This window comes from Scyliorhinus canicula, chromosome 11, assembly GCF_902713615.1.
Source record: "Scyliorhinus canicula chromosome 11, sScyCan1.1, whole genome shotgun sequence".
NCBI lineage: Eukaryota > Metazoa > Chordata > Chondrichthyes > Carcharhiniformes > Scyliorhinidae > Scyliorhinus > Scyliorhinus canicula.
The window spans coordinates 127,843,960-127,861,393 of NC_052156.1; the positions used below are offsets into that span (position 1 = coordinate 127,843,960).

At 43.6% G+C, this 17,434-nt stretch overlaps 1 protein-coding gene across 5 annotated transcripts in view; it reads right to left on the reverse strand.

Moving 5' to 3' along the window:
- Positions 1–17,434, reverse strand: part of celsr1a (cadherin EGF LAG seven-pass G-type receptor 1a) — a 386,197-nt gene that overhangs the window by 102,172 nt on the left and 266,591 nt on the right. For all 5 annotated transcript variants that reach the window (XM_038811388.1, XM_038811389.1, XM_038811386.1 and 2 more), the window contains exons 7-10: positions 9,413–9,570; positions 8,028–8,191; positions 6,595–6,720; positions 106–272 (exon numbers count right to left, since the gene is read on the reverse strand). In XM_038811388.1, coding sequence (XP_038667316.1) covers positions 106–272; positions 6,595–6,720; positions 8,028–8,191; positions 9,413–9,570 — 615 coding nt within the window. The remainder of the gene's footprint in view (positions 1–105; positions 273–6,594; positions 6,721–8,027; positions 8,192–9,412; positions 9,571–17,434) is intronic.

Genomic DNA, 17,434 nt, shown 5'->3' on the forward strand with positions numbered 1-17,434 from the left:
GAAATAATACTGCCACACCCAACTAAAAATTGTAGTCCATTGTTGGAATTCAGCAGCACAAGTAACATATTGCCCAATGCGTGGTGTTTCAGGACAGATACTCACCTGAATGTTAATTTGGGAGGAAGTTCCTGCATTTGCCTGCACAAGGAATCCATTGGCTTTTCTCGTGCGGAACATCAGGCCGATGTACCAGGGCACAGAGATTGTGATGTCTAGGTCAGCCCAGGTGATCAAACTGCTGCCCTTAAAACGCTGGGAGTTGGGCATCACTAGAGAGAGAAAATACCAGCGTGACCATTAGAATAAAGTGACTTGATTTCTGTACAACAAAATAATGGTGAACATTCAATTATTGTCAAATTATTTTTATTGCAATGGCAAACACAAACTGAAGCAATAAAGGTCTTGGATCAAATGAGCCCTTCATGTCTAGTTAAATTATTATATGGAAATACAGGACCTTTATTTATGATGTGGAGATGACGGCGTTGGACGGGGGTGAGCACAGTAAGAAGTCTTACAACACCAGGTTAAAGTCCAACAGGTTTGTTTCAAACACTAGCTTTTGGAGCATTGCTCCAAAAGCTAGTATTTGAAACAAACATGTTGGACTTTAACCTGGTGTTGTAAGACTTCTTACTGTGACCTTTATTTATGAATCTGTCATTCAAATAGATCACGTCTGATCTGTATCTCAAATCCATTTACCCACCTTGGTTTCTTAACATACTTTGAGCAAAATCCTAACCATCTCAGCTATAAAACTTTCAGCTGATTTGGCCTCAGCCTTTGGGAGAATGTTTCTGATTGCGACTCCCCTTTGTGTGAAGAAGTGCTTCCGGACACCATCCCCGAATGGCCTGGCTGTAATTTTAAGGTTACAACTCTTTATCCCGGGCACCTCAACTGGGGGAAATAGCTTGTCTTATTGACTCTAGGTTTTCTGATGATGCAAAGCGACATGGAAATGTAAACTGCACAGAGGACACTAAGAGGCTGCAAAGAGATATAGACAGGTAGGTTAAGTGAGTGAGCAACAAAATGGCAGATGGACTATAATGTGGGGACGTGTGAATGTTATTCACTTTGGTGGTACGAGGACAAAAACAGAGTGTTTTCAAAGGTCCGAAACTTGGAAATGTTGAAGTTCAGTGAGACTTGGGTGTGCTTGTACATGGTGAATATTCAATTATTGTCAAATTATTTTTATTGCAATGGCAAACACAAACTGAAGCAATAAAGGTCTTGGATCAAATGAGCCCTTCATATCTAGTTAAATTATTATAGTTAGCATGCCGATAAAGTAAGCAATTAGAAAGGCAAATGGTATGTTGGCCTTTTTTGCCAGGAGATTGGAGTACAGGAATAAAGAACTCCTGCTGCAATAGTATCAAGCTGTGGTGAGACCACACCTGGAATATGCTGCAAAATTTTGGTCTCCAAATTTAAGGAAGGATACATCTGCAATGAAGGCGGTAGAGTGAAGTTTCACTAGATTGGTTCCTGGATTGAGGAGAATGTCCTTCGATGTTCAGTGCAGATGGGAGTGTTTTTATAACAATGGTGCGTGCGCTGGCTATCCTCGAGTGCACTTGCACCTCTCCTAATTAACAGCATTGCGGTAATTTTCTGTTCAAGTCAGTGGTAGGGAGAGGTCTGTTGAGGTTAAATCAGGTAACCCAATATTGGCCAGTTCCACTTATATTCGCATTTTGTTCAGAGAAACCTTTCCCCTTCCTTGAAAAGTAGATTATTTTTTAAATATAAAAGGTAAAAGCTGTCATAATTCAGCCAGGGTCAGGAAGAATCTTTGGGAATATCATCAATTACCACTGTAATTGGGAAACAAACCAAATTTGCTGACACTGGATAATGTTCTCAGATGATGCACTTTGATATAATTGGTCTCTATTTAAATAATTTGCAGTTCGTACAGCAGTAACAGCCATAAACAATATAATTAGATAGAAAGAATGACAAACGAGTCATTTGTTAGACTAATTATCATGCCCATCTTGATTTAAGATTCAGACTTTTGAGAAAGGCCTCATGCTAGTTACACATTTTTTTCCTATAAATTTAGAGCACCCACTTATTTTTTCCAATTAAGGGGCAATTTAGCGTGGTCAATCCACCTTTCCTGCACATCTTTTTGGGTTGTGGGGGTGAGCCCCACGCAGACATGGGGACAATGTGCAAAAACCACACGGACAGTGACATGGGGCCGGGATCAAATCCGGGTCCTTGGCGCCGTGAGGCGCCGTGAGCAACCAAGCTGCCCCTTTGCTAGTTACACATTTTCACCCAGGAGGGTGTTGCAAGTGAGTGCACTCAGGGCAGAAGTGGCATTGGTGTGCCACTCACTACTCAGGGGCTCTGAAATTCAGAACGGTGCTGTGTAGTAACAGCAGGAAGAGCGGAGTCAACCACAACAGCAACTTTCCTCTTGTAACCTGCTGATAAAATCAAGGGGGTGATTTTGCACCTCATCCGCTGTCAGCGAGAAAGGCGAAGTGGGTGTTAAATTTCACGAGAATTGGGAAGCAAGATTGTCGCCGGAGAGATCTTGTTTCCCGATTTTCCACGCCCATCACTGGTGCCGCAACGAGGTTCGCGTCCACAAAGCGTGAGAACTTAATTTTAACGTATTTATATATCATTAGCCAGCCCCCTGCCGCATGATTCCCCCTCGCTGAATATCCAAACCGTGCCGTCTTTATTTACAAGCCTATAATGAAGAGAGGGGTTGGGGAGTCCAAGCCAGGCAAACAAGTTGAGCCCTCAAAGATGTGAATTTCTTCAAATATTTTCATTATCAGACATCTTTGTACGACGGTCAGCAGAGTCTGTGGAGAGGGAGAACACCAAGCACACATCCCTAGATAGCAGCAAGATGCCAGATCCAGTTGGTCATTTAAGAGGCTTCCATTGTCGTACGGACACCCAGCAAGCCTCACAGCCCCCATATCATTGGTTAATGCCAACATTGGAGGACAATGGCAGACATAATATAAATGTTTGGATTATATCTCTATGCAAACTTCGTGACCACAGCAGAAGAAAAAATTAATTTCAGGACAGAGAAGCAGTAGTTACCGTTACGAGATTGGGAATAAAGGACAAAGTTGGACAGGGAAAGATTGACTTTACTTTCCATCTGATTTACACTGTGTGTGATGTGGAAGTGCTTTGATAGTGGAAGAAAAAGAGCAAAGGTGTTGCATTATCCCACGATAAACCCACAAAACCCACGAAAATACGCTCCTAACACCTTTCAACTAATGAGTCATGTTGCCTTTTTTGAGTAACTAATACAACCAAAAGGATTTTGCATTGCACTTCATGAAAACTTCAATCCAAGTTCTGACAAATGAAAGGTTTCCTTTAGAGGAGACATTGGGCACATTAACACTCTCAGCCTTATTCAGGAAGTGGTGGTGTGTCTGTGAGCCTGCCTGCCCGTAAATCATAACAACTATCAGCCACGTGGATTGTCTGAAGCATAGAGAAACACATTTGACAAGGTCAAATAAGGTAGGCAAAAAGCTCAATTCATAAAAGATGAAGAAAGAGAAGTAGCGGGTGAGGGGGAGATGCGATTTTGTACCAGTGTTTGCCGTAAGCGCAAACGGCGCCATGGGTGCAAAATCACAACAGAAATGGAAAATTAGATTCTAGCCTGCGAGATTTCATTTTCCGATTTTCCCTGCCACTCGCCGGTGACATACGAGGTTCCTGCCCCACTTGTAACAAGTAGGCTTAATTAACACTGCATTGAAGTTACTCTGAAAATCCCCGAGTCGCCACACTCCAGCGTCTGCTCAGGTACACTAAGGGAGAACACACACTTTAAAGGGCTTCCCCGCCATTTGTTTCTCCTCCCCCCCCCCCCAACATAAAGAATTTACAACTGCCTCTGCAAAACGTGAAGCAGTCGAGGGGAACCCGCTAGGTGCGCAAAGTTAAGTCTCCAGGGGACAGGGACATGCCCAGGCAGTATCAGGGGGTGGGCCCATTGGGGATCTCCATTGTAGGGAGGGTGCATGTGTGTTGTGTGTTTTTGCGGAGTGGGCGTGTGTGTGTGTGTGTGTGGAGGGGGGGGGTGCTCGATCAGGCCCCACTCTGCCAGCGTGATGGTGAAAAATGAAATGCCAGGGAATCTGGACAGAAAACTCGACAGTGCAGCTGGACTCGCCCCAGTCAGCACTCTGTGCAGAGAGTACAAAATTCCACCCAGTGTTTTTATAACTTCTGCTCTTCCTTTATTTTGCAATTCCAACTATAACAGGAACATCAGTACCTCAAACAGGACATTATTTGACTCATGGCTGTAATCTAGTCATAAAGACATTGTGGAACCCATAATGCTTATTCTTCATTTTGTCATGAAATGAAGTGCCACAGTATTGAGATCCAGTTACACTGAGCTGGAACAAACTACATACTTGAAGAAATAGAAACTTATTTTAATGTATCTCACTTTGACCCAATGGTTTAAATTATTCTGGAATCCTGTGTCTCACTTTGTGATCCTTGGATACAATCCTAATGTTTTGCTGATGCTGATGACTCTGGGCCAGGTGAACTTGAGTGACAGCAAGACAGGAAGCCAATCACAAAAACTGTCAGGAAGCTAATCACAGAAACAGAATCCAAATAAACCATTAGCTCTTCTCGCAACACTGCATATCCTTGACAAAGCGGTCACATGAAGTTTCTTTTGTCTGCTGTTTTAACAAAATTACTAGCCTTTCAAGAACAATCCCTAATCTAAAATAACTTTAATTTTTTTTTGTTTCCTTCGGAGAGGAATCTGGCCTGAGGCTGAAATATAATTTACAGCAAGGCTGTGATCTGTGGGTGACCATCTCCAGTAACTGAACTGGAATGAATGATTTATACTGGCCAATTAAGTGCATCAAATTACAGGTAGCAACTTTAATGTTTCGCAGCTGCAGGAACTGGCTTCATTGATTTATGGGAAAGCATTAGCTCCAGTGAGCTGTTATTTTAACACCGTTTGAGTTTAAAATTGAAGAAAACACAAGGTGGAGAATATCTTCATTACAACTTATTTTGTTAAATGTTAGATAAATTGTACCCTAGAACTAAACTATTAAAAGGAAAGACTAAATTCTCAGCAATTGAATATTTATAGATAAATATCAGCTATAATAATTATCTTTGTTTGAATAGCCTGGAGGTTTCCACCTCTTTTTACAAATAAGTCAATTAAGTATCCTGGAGATTTTTTTGGCAAGTGTTTCAAATGTCCTTCCACTTTTGAAGGTTTTTGAAACTTTACCTTTGTCAATATAGTGTCACAGAGTTTTACAGCACAAAAAGAGGCCCGACAGCCCATCGTGTCTGTGTCGGCCATAAAGCACTTATCTATACTAATCACATTTTCCAGCACTTGGTCCATATGCTATGGTTTTTCAAGTGCTCATCTAAATGTGTCTTAAATGTTGCGAGGGTTCCCGCTTCTACTACCCTTTCGGGCAGAGAGTTCCAGATTCCCGTCACCCTCTGGGCGAAATATGTATTCCTAAATCCTCTTTAAATCTCCGGCCCTACCTTAAATCTATGCCCCCTGGTTATTGACCCCTCTACTATGGGAAAAGGTTCCCTCCTATCTAGCCTATCTATGCCCTCATTATTTTGTACACCTCAATCTGGATTTCCCCCCTCAGCCTTTTCTGCTCTAAGGAAAACAACCTCAGACTAACCAGCCTCTCTTCATATGTCTGTTAACCATACCAAGCAGCAATGATAATCCGTACCTTCTTCGTTTCAGTTTAGAGAGGCAGGGAGTGGTTTACGGATTTGCTGCAAACAAAAAACATGGCTTGTGGTTGTATAAACAATGCAAACTATTAGCAAACAGAAAGACAAGAAATGCAGTAGATCTGAACAAAATGTTCACTGGACCAATTGATGCCAATATATAATTGACCAGCTCAGTGTACTATAGCCAGTGGGGCCTGTTTAGCTCAGTTGGCTGGACAGCTGGTTTGTGATGCACAGTAAGGCCAACAGCATGGGTTCAATTCCCGTATTATGGTTATTAATGAAGGCTCCACCTTCTCGACCTTGCCCCTTGCCTGAGGTGTTGAATCAACACCAGTCAGCTCTCCCTGCCATATCTGGGACTATGGTGACTTTACCAGCCAGTCATTGGACCAGTTTAACCAACGTGGTAGAACAGTGGTTAGCATTGTTGCTCCACAGCGCCAGGGTCCCAGGTTCGATTCCCGGCTTGGGTCACTGCGTGCCGAGTCTGCATGTTCTCCGTGTGTTTGTGTGGATTTCCTCCGGGTGGTGCCTTTCCCTTCCATAAATCCCAAAAGATGCGCTGTTAGGTAATTTGGACATTCTGAATTCTCCCTGTGTGTACCCGAGCAGGGGCCGGAGTGTGGAGACTCCAGGCTTTTCACAGTAACTTCATTGCAATGTTGATGTAAGCCTACTTGTGACAATAAAGATTATTATTATTACTTGTAGGTTGACCAATTCTCTGGTGCCAGGTCAGTCCTGAGGTTTTCATTAAGACCCTCTTTCTCTTATTCCTGGTGGAGTAAAATCACTCACCTTGCTCACAGTTCTTGCCACCAAATTGTAAAGGACATTCACAACTGTACGTATTCCATTTGTTCACACACTGCCCACCATTTTGACATATGTTCACATCACAGAAGTTCCTCTTAGCTGCACATCCTGCATTCGAGAAACGGAAACGGTATTTACAATCACTCTTTCAGCTCCGCCAGTAACTCTTCTCTACCTGACTTTACCTGTTACTTGGTGCCCATCTATTGCCCCTCTCAGAGACAGAGAAGAGCACTCTAAATGTAAGGTGCCTTCAGCATATTTCGGAAGTGACTGTGCCTCTATCCAAGTCGTAGAAAGTGACATTTTGTCTACAACAATAACAAATGTGTAAATCTGTGGCAAGAGACAAGGGAGTGTATACCTTGAAATTGGTCTTGGCAGTTGCCGGGGTGGGTGGGTGGGGGGGGGGAATCTCATTGCCTGCCCTTTATTCTTGGCCACCAATACTCAGTTCCACATGAAACCACCTGCTAATCCCTGCAGCCAAAAAACTTTCTACTAGGTTGAGAGAAAATAAAGCATTCACAAGTTTCCTTTTCTAAACTAGTTCTTCATTTCCTGTCTTGCTGTTTTAAGGTTATGATAAATAAAATATTCTGAGTTGACAATTGGAAATGACCCAAAAAGAACACAGGAACATTTTAAAGAACAGGAAAGGCCGTTTGGCCTTCGAAGTGTCGGTGCTGGGCAGAATGGCGCGCAGTGGTTAGCAATGCCACCTCACGGTGCTGTGGAGCCGGGTTCAATCTCGGCCGCGGGTCGCTGTCCATGTGGAGTTGGCACGTTCTCCCCGCGTTTGCGTGCGTTTCACCCCACAACCCAAAGATGTGCAGGCTAGGTGAATTGGCCACGCTAAATTTCCCCTTAATTGGATACTCTAAATTTTTTTAAAAAGTAGTGTCTCTGCTGATAAATGATTTCAGATCCAGTCTGATCACCATATCCCTAACTTTCTCTCTCTTCAAAAATAATTCTAATTGCTTCTTTAATCTAGTTACACTATTCTATTTAAATCCCCTTTCTTGGATCTTTTTCCACAAGTTAATAATCCTGGAGTTGAAAAACCATTTCTCCTGATATTTCTTCCTCTAATATCCAAATTTATAACTTGCGTTCACTGTTCATTGAACCCCACCTGCAGGCAGTTAAAAAAATCGTTTAGAATTACTTAAAAATTCAAATTATGTATGCACAATAAAAATAAAATGAATAATAAGCCCTTGTTGTTTAAACGGTTAATTAGATTTTAAAAACTATCTAAAAGTTTTAAATTACACACCCATCTCCATTAGAACAGGAATGATATCAGCCATATAGCATCACATGACTGGTTTGATGCGTTTCCCCATACCATTAAAGAATTCACACTGAGGCACGGGTAACTTTGCACGGTGTAAGTTCTGATTACTTACCCGCAAGTGTGCCATTATTGGCTATGAAACTAGCCATATCAAGTTTCTTACTGTCGATGGTCAAGTTTCTCATACATCCCACAAATTCACGATTGCGCACCGGGAAGTCTTCAGGCAGATTGGGGACACCTCCAAGCAGTAAAGGACCAGTTAAATCCAAAGACCTAAATAAGGCAAACAGATAATGTTATCCTCAACACAAACTCTTTGGGTCAGTGCCACAGAGTTGGGAGGGTGGAGGTAAAATGAGAAGACTGAAAGCATAAACAATGTAGAGAGCTTTAAAAAAAAATACAGACAGCCATTTCATCGAAAGGATAGTTATAGTCCTTCCAATTATGCACTATGGCAGTGACTGAATGGTCACCAGGACCACATTTAACACTGGTGTTCTTTAGATTTGAAAAGCTGGCCTTCCTTTACATATGAAAAATGGTTGCTTGGGTGAACTGGTGGAGTGTCCTGGATTCCTGCCAAACCGCAATTCAGGAAGAATCAATGCATGCGAGGGCAAAAGGGAGAAAATTGTCGGAAAGGGTGAAGAAAACGAAGCTCTTGAACTCGCTGGCAATATTTTTTAAACATGTGAATGGCATGGGTGTGGCTTTTTGATCAAGTTAACTGAAGCAGAATATTTACTTTTGTCCTTTTATTAAAAAAAGGAGTATGTCATTGATTAATGTATTACTAATTAAATCTAAAACTGAAGGCGTGGGATGGGACCTGCAGAGTCAGTTTGCACACGGGGTCTTTAAGCTGTCAAATTACCATGGTTAGGTCTCACTATCCAGGTAAGGAAGCAGATGTTAGGTGCTGCTCCGTAAAAAAGTGTCTGGGTGGTGGTGGTGGTGGGGGGAGGAGTCATCAGGGTTGGTTCTGTACATCTATTGGTGTGTAGTTAGTTATACAACACCACTGATAGAACAAAGAACAGGCCTCCAAACTAGTCACAGCTAAAGTGGACAGACTACGGACAGACGGAAAAATAAATTTAAATGATTTTCCCAAATTAAATTCTACGAGGTGCCATCATTTGTAATATTAATGGGGCAGTACGGTGGCGCAGTGGTTAGCATTGCTGCCTCAAGGCGCCGAGGTCCCAGGTTCGATCCTGCCTCTGGGTCACTGTCCGTGTGGAGTTTGCACATTCTCCCAGTGTTTGCGTGGGTTTCGCCCCCACAACCCAAAGATGTGCAGGGTAGGTGGATTGGCCACGCTAAATTGCCCCTTAATTGGAAAAAATGAATTGGGCACTCTAAATTTAAAACAAAAAGAAAAAGAAATTTGTAACATTAATAAAACGGTGTTATTTTCCTTTCAATTAAACTGGAGGATTTCTATTGAACCAAAATGATGAAATATTTGTGTCAATTATTTGATCTTACTTCTTTGATCCAGTCTGTGTTCCCTGGGCAGCACATGAATAGTTTCCAATCCGGCTTCCAAATCGCACAGATACTGTTGTATCGCAATCATCAACAGTAACTACTGCAATCTTTTCACCTGATGGTCCATGAGGAATACCTGATCTGCCAATATTTGGCTAAACAAAACAACAGACCAGTTAATTTTTGCAGTGAAGCACGTGGAGTTATTTAATACTTTTTAAAATTACTCCTGACACATTGAGATATGAAACAGAACAATGTGGATCCCGTGAACATGAGAATCATTTTATTTTAATTACACAATGCATGTTTGGGCCCGCATTTCTCCACACAAATCTGGGTTTGCCATCAAGGAAGGTCCAAACATCTGCAAAGTGTTTTCCCCAAGGACACATGGAGCAAAGTCCACTGACACTGTACTCCAGTTTGCTCTTAATCAGCTCAAGAAAGACATTAACAGAAGACCGGGGCCCAAAGTGCTTTCACCAACTAAGGAACAGGCACATGCATGGTGACCAGACAGCAGCAGCATCATAAACTATAAAACCCACGTTTTCTCAACTTCAAATTAAAAAAGCAACAAAAAGTTGCCACAGATTTTTAAATACAGAACAGGATTTACTGAAGCCAAGCAGAACCAACCAACAGAACAAAAAACTAAATACATGATTTTTCACATCGGCATTTACGCACAAAGCCAATTTTAAAATGTCTGGATCGAGCAGAGTGTGCCCACTGGGAAATGCAGAATTACATTAACAGGTGATGACTGAATCAAGAACTACTTTTCAAAATTAGAGGTGCTTCTTAAAAGGCAAACAGGCCATAACTTCCTTGGAGTGGCAATTAGTAGCGGATTGCCATTCTGTACCGACTTACTGGTGCTAAAATTCTTAAGCGCCTGTCTTGCATGACCTCCCTGACTCAGGTTGGGTGAGATGGCAGCCTAGTGCGTCCCCGACTCCAGTGCCAAAGTGTAAATGGAGTGAAGCAAAGGAGATCATGCCCTCTTTTTTACAACACCGGTTGCCATAAAGCAGGTGAGTTTAAATGTCGCATTAAAAATATTTCACTTTAGACTGAGTGCTTAGAGCTGGAGGAGGGGTGGTTGGTACTGGTAGCTAGTCAGAGTACGGAGGAGGGGATTGGGTGGAAGGTGGGCTGCTCGGGGTTGGCAGATTGCATGGGGCTCCTTGGCAACCCTGGGCCTCGAGTGACCTCAATTTTAATTTTCACTAGCAGGAGCGGGACGCCAGGAGTGGAGAGAGAGAGAAGAGGGTGGGTGCGAGTGTATGGGGGGAGGGGGGGGGGGGGGGGGGGGAGAGAGAGAGAGGATGTGTGGGTGGCAGAAGAGAGAGAGAGAGAGATGGTGGGGTGGGAGAGAGAGGGTGTGGTGTGGCGGAAGAGACAGGGGCTGTGAGTATGTGAGAGAGGGGCCCAGCCTCCTAGGACAGGCGCCGGAATGTGGCGACTAGGGGCTTTTCACAGTAACTTCATTGAAGCCTACTCGTGACAATAAGCGATTTTCATTTCATTTTTTTTTTCATTTTCATGAGAGACTGGATGTGAGCAGGCGAAAGAAACAGAAACATGAGCAGGTGAGATGGAAGGCGTGAGTGGATAAGAGGGAGGGTGTGACCGGGTGATCATGAGTGGGAAGAGGGAGGGGTTGTGAGCAGGCGAGAGAGGGCATTAGTGAGCAAGAGAGGGCGGAGTGAGCGAGAGCGGGCCTGAGTGAGCGAGAGCGGGCCTGAGTGAGCAAGAGAGGGTGTGGGTGAACGGGAGAAGGCGTTAGCGAGTGAGAGACGGCCTGAGTGAGCGAGAGCGGGCCTGAGTGAGCAAGAGAGGGTGTAAGCGAGCGAGAGAGGGCCTGAGTGAGCGAGAGCGGGCCTGAATGAGCAAGAGAGGGTGTAAGCGAGCGAGAGAGGGCCTGAGTGAGCGAGAGCAGGCCTGAGTGAGCAAGAGAGGGTGTGGGTGAACGGGAGAGGGCGTGAGCGGGTGAGAGAGGGCCTGAGTGAGCAAGAGAGGATGTGGGTGAGCGAGAGAGGGCCTGAGTGAGCGAGAGCGGGCCTGAATGAGCAAGAGAGGGTGTGGGTGAACGGGAGAGGGCGTGAGCGAGTGAGAGAGGGCCTGAGTGAGCAAGAGAGGGTGTGGGTGAGCGAGAGCGGGCCTGAGTGAGCAAGAGAGGGTGTGGGTGAACGGGAGAGGGCGTGAGCGAGTGAGAGAGGGCCTGAATGAGCAAGAGAGGGTGTGGGTGAGCGAGAGCGGGCCTGAGTGAGCGAGAGAGGGTGTGGGTGAGCGAGAGCGGGCCTGAGTGAGCGAGAGAGGGCGTGAGTGAGCGAGAGCAGGCCTGAGTGAGCAAGAGAGGGTGTGGGTGAGCGAGAGCGGGTGGGAGCAAGTTGTATTGTGAATGCTGCAGGCATTCCGATATTGAACACTTGATTCAGTTTTTAAAAAATTGTTTTTGTATATTCTGCCCGTATCTGCTGACACATCATTGTCCCTGCCTGCCAAACCAGCTGCTGATTATCTTTACCTTTATTGCTACCTTGATCTATTGCCTTGTCATTTTCCTTTCATTTATTCAATCTTCCCTAACAAGATCCTTCTCTTCTCTACCTAGTTTGACATCCTCTCTACTTCCCGATACTTGCCCAAACACTAGCCCCAGAACAGTTCAAATGTAGACCATCCCAAAGGTACAGCTCCCAATTTCCCCAGTACTGGTGCCAGTGCCCCATGAACTGAAACCCATGTTCATCTCTTTAATCTTGTTTACGAAAAAACAATTTACACGTGGTTCAGGTAATAATCTAGAGATGATTAACTTTGCGGTCCTGCTTTCTAATTTAGCGTCTCGCTCCTCAAATTCTCTTTTCAGATCCTCTTTCCCAGGCGTACCTATGTCACTGGAGGGTGGGAGTTTCAGGATTATTCTCAATAAATATCCCAGAGAATTATAGTGTTGGAAGAGATGACAGAGAAAAAGAGGCCTGAGACCATGCAGGGATTGGAACACAAGGATGAGAAAATGGAAGTGATGCTCAAATGGGATCCAATATATGTCAGCGAGCATAGGGAGAGTAGGTGAACAGGACATGCACGCATGCACACGCACTGATCTGAAGAGCAAGAAAATGGAGTTCATTTTGCAGAGCTCTAGTACCTCTATCAAGGTGTTCATTGCATCTACACTGCCTCCGTCAGCCAATTGGGTGTGGCAATTTGATCAATTGCCGTTCGGTAGGCCACAACAAAGTGAACTTTCGCGGAAAGTCAAAGTCCACCTTCTCAACTAAGAAGACATGAAACATTGGCCAACAGTGTTAAACTAAACATCAGCTCCAGGTCTCATACCCTCCTGACTTGGAAATATACCGCCATTCCTTCATTGCCGCTAATTCAAACCCCTGGAACTCTCTCCCTAACAGCACTGCGGGTGCACCCACATCACGTGGACTGCAGCGGCTCAGGAAGTGGCTCACCCCCACCTTCGCAAGGGCAGTTAGGATGAGCAATAAATGCAGATATGGTCTAGCCATATCCTGTAAAAGAATAAATGAATTTGAGGCCCAAACCCACCACCATCTGTTCCAAGAACCACCACACATGTACTCAGTCCTGAGAGATTAGAAAGTTCTCTGCGATTATACTGTGCATTAATTAGGAGCTGCGTTTTAACTGTACTGTAGCATTTAAAGGGTTAAAGGTTGCATATCAAAAATATTTTCTCACTGCATAATGGGAAAAAAGTCTGCACCATCTAATTCAAATTTCAGTCCGATGATTGTTTTGACAGTATCACAAACATTCAATTTTTCCATGCGTTCATTGCTACTTTGTACAGATATTCAGTCTTTGGCTGGATTTGATTGCCTTTCCTGCTCTACAGAGTCAGTTCCTTTGATCCTTAAAACACTCATAACATGTAAACCTGAAAAGGTTTATCCAAAATTCATCCTTTTATTTAATGTGCCCCTTGGCCCTGGCAATGCCACGTGATGTTTATTCAGTCTGTAACACACTCAATCAAATCAAAAACCTGCAGCTGTCTACACAGTAACTTTGAGGCGTTACACTAATCGCTACATAACACCAGCCTTGATAAACAGCCACAACCAGGTTTCAGCTTCAACAATTCCGTTTCCAGGTCAATGGTCCACCAATCCCAATTATTTGTGATGCATGTTTAATAAGTTACAGCTCCGAGCGCCAGCAACCGCAGAACGTAAAGTAACGCAACAATTTATTTTCCGGTAGAAAAATGAGAACTGTAAAAAGTGGGGGAGGCAATATCAGTGGCCGTTTGCACACTACCATTGCTCACGGGAAGGAACAACTGAAAGAGAAAGGCGAAAACACTGAGCCGTAAAAGCTGGGAGTCTACGGGCTGAGTCAAAGTGAAAGGTTTTTTAAGTAATCTTCTGCAGGTTGGAAAGAGTTGGCCAAAGGGACTGGACACAGAATTCCAACAACAATATGGTGAAATGGAGGCAACAAGGAACAAGCAGTCATCTAGGAGTCAGAAAAGATCTGTGGCTGATAAGAAATGTGATATCGGATGGGTGACAGAACATTGTGTAGGCTCGACAGTGGGGAAGGTATAGAAGCATAAATTGTCAGGTTGTCAGGTTGCAGAAGTCAAAAGATGCAGTCATGACAACAAGCCAGACATGTTGCAGGAAGATGATTAACAAAATCTCAACTGTTCTTTCCTCCTGAAGACGGTCCTTAAAGTTTACTTCTCTGACCAAACTTTTGGTCACTTTCCCTGGTACTGAAGGCTCGGTGTTAACCTTTTATGAATTAGGAGCAGGAAAATGCCACTTGGTCCACAAATCAAGAAGGTCATCGCTGATCTGATTGTAACTTCAACCCCACGAACAAATTAAAAGTTACGGTCTTCTGGACCATGGTTTCATTCTGGGATGTTCCCATTTAGGTATGACACCATAACACCAAATGAGATCTTAAATGTTTCAATGAAGTCGCCTCTTACTCTTGTAAACTTGTGGATACAAATTTAACCACCGCAACCTTTCCTCATAAGACACACCATCCATTCCACGTATTAGTCTAGTAAACATTCTCTGAACAGCTTCTAATGCATTTACATCTTTCCTTAAATGAGACCAATACTGTACACAATATTCCAGATGTGAACCCACCAATACCCTGTACAACTGAAGCACAATCTTCCTACTTTTGTAATCAATTCCCCTCACAATAAATGATAACATTCTATTAGTTTTCCCAATTCCTTGCTGTACCGGTATAATTAGCCTTTTGTGATTCATTCACTCAGACACCCAGATCCTTCTGCACCTCAGAGCTTTGCTATCTCTCACCAATTAGATCAGTATTCTTCAAACTTTTTTCCGGGGACCCATTTTTACCAACATGCCAAACCTTCAGGACCCGGGTTGGCCGACCTTCGCGACACACGCCGGCCGACCTGCGGGACCCACCATTTTCTCTTACCTTGTTTGCTGCTGACAAAAATGGAGGAAATGGTTTTGGGTCCCTTTGGTCCTCGTACACGCTCCTCCAATGGAACCTGTTGGATGAAGGTAAAGCCTTCCGGTGTCGGAAAGTATGGAGTCTTCATCTGTCCAAAGTTCTGAATTTTTTTCCTGTGAACTTTTATCAAATAAACCCTCCCGCCCGAACTTGTAAAAAAATAAATAAAATGAGTAAAATAAATGAAAAAATGAATAAAGACCCCCCCCCCGAACTTGTCAAATAAAATAAATAAAATAAAGGAAAATGAATTTAAAAACCCTGAACTTGTAAAAAAAATAAAATGAATAAAATTAATGAAAAAAATAAAAATTAAATGAATAAAATAAATGAATAAAAACCACTACAGAACTTGTAAAACAAAAAGCTGCAACCGTTTAAAAAAATAGCGGCTGCACTGCGCATGCATGCCCAATTATCGGTGTGCATGCGCAATGCGCCCATATATTTTTAAAAAACATGTTCGCGGTCGCTTGCAGCCGGTGTTATGAAAAGCCGGCTGCTGTGTGTGGATTTGCGCGATTGGGAGCGCCGCAGACAATGGCTCCGAGACCCTCCCGACACCCGCCCGCGACCCACCTGCGGGTCGTACCCCTGACTTTGAAGAACACTGAATTAAATAATATGCTTCTTTTTTATTCTTCCTGCCAAAATGGACTATTTCACAATAGCCTGCATGATACTCCATTTGCCAGAGTTTTGTCTACTCACTGAGCCTATGTCCCTTTTAACCTTCCTTGAATCCTCTTCATAATTTTCTTTCCTACTTATCTTTGTGTCGTTAGCAAATTTAGCAACCATGTCTTCAGTCCATTCATCAGAGTCATTTATATGAAATATAAAAGGTTGAGATACTGATGCACACCACTCGTCACCAGAAAAAGACCCATTTATGCCAACCCCCTGCTTCCTGCTAGCCAGCCTATCTTCAATCCATGCCAATATATCCTGCTTTCGGTTTCACTCCCTTTTTGAGTAAAAGAGTTACATTTGCTTTGTTCCAATCTTAAACCCAAAACATTGCTTAATAAGCTACTATGAAGGACCTTGGGAACATGTTATTTCATTGTTTGCACTATATAAACAGAAGCCACTGCTGTTGCTATTGTTAAGGACAAACTGGACACAGACTGAGTATCTCAGGTTTTGCCTGAGAGGGCAGCGAGTATAGTTGGCCAGAGTCAGAGCCAGGGAAATGTCGGTGTGATCAGGCAAAGCAAGTCAAGATCTGGATTTGAAAAAATGCTGTTGGAAATCTCAACTTGCCTTGACATTGAACAGTTAACAGAGTATAGTAATTAGTGTCAAGCCTCCTTGTTAGTTAAATGATCATTACGATTATGGGTCAGGTCTTGTGGAAAAAAATAACTGCGTGTTAATAGCGTACATAAAACCATAAGACATAGGAGCAGAATTAGGCCACTTGGCCCATCGAGTCTGCTCTGCCATTCAATCATGGCTGATATTTTCTCATCCCCATTCTCCTGCCTACTCCACAAAACCCCTGATCCCCTTATTAATCAAGAACCTATCGATTTCTGTCTTAAAGACACTCAGTGAATTGGCCTCCACAGCCTTCTGCGGCAAAGGGTTTCACAGATTCATCACCCTCTGGCTGAAGAAATTCCTCCTCATCTCTGTTTTAAAGGATCGTCCCTTTAATCTGAGATGGTGTCCTCTGGTTCTAGTTTTTCCTACAAGTGGAAACATCCTCTACACATCCACTCTATCCAGGCCTCGAAGTATCTTGTAATAAGATCCCCCCTCTCATCCTTCTAAATTCCTACGAGTACAGACCCAGAGTCCTCAAACGTTCCTCATATGACTAGTTCTTCATTCCAGGGATCATTCTTGTGAACCTCCTCTGGACCCTTTCCAAGGCCAGCACATCCTTCCTTAGATACGGGGCCCAAAACTGCACACAATACTCCAAATGGGGTCTGACCAGAGCCTTGTACAGCCTCAGAAGTACATCCCTGGTCTTGTATTCTAGCCCTCTTGCCATGAATGCACAGTCTCCACCTATCTGCGTGGGTTTCCTCCAGGTGCTCCAGTTTCCTTCCACAGTCTAAAGTCGTGCAGGTTAGGTGGATTGGCCATGATAAATTGCCCTTAGTGACCAAAAAGGTTAGGAGGGGTTATTGGGTTACGCAGATAGGGTGGAAGTGAGGGCTTAAATGGTGACTCGATGGGCCGAATGGCCTCCTTCTGCACTGTATGTTCTATGTTCTCTGAGGTTGCTACAGAAGTAGGGTTCGTAGGAGGTAATTTATAAGCATGGTTTTTAGGAATTAACATGCCATTTCTGGGATGGCAGGGTGCAATAAATGCAGTGCCTCAAGGATCGGAGCTGAACCTCAGCTTGGGCTAGAAGGTGGCAAATGTTAGTACAACATGAACGATCCTGATTGTGAAAAATAGAAAGTAATAGATGATAAAAAGTGAGAAACCAGGAAACATCGGTACTTGAGGGATCTGGATGCCCTTCTATGTGAATAA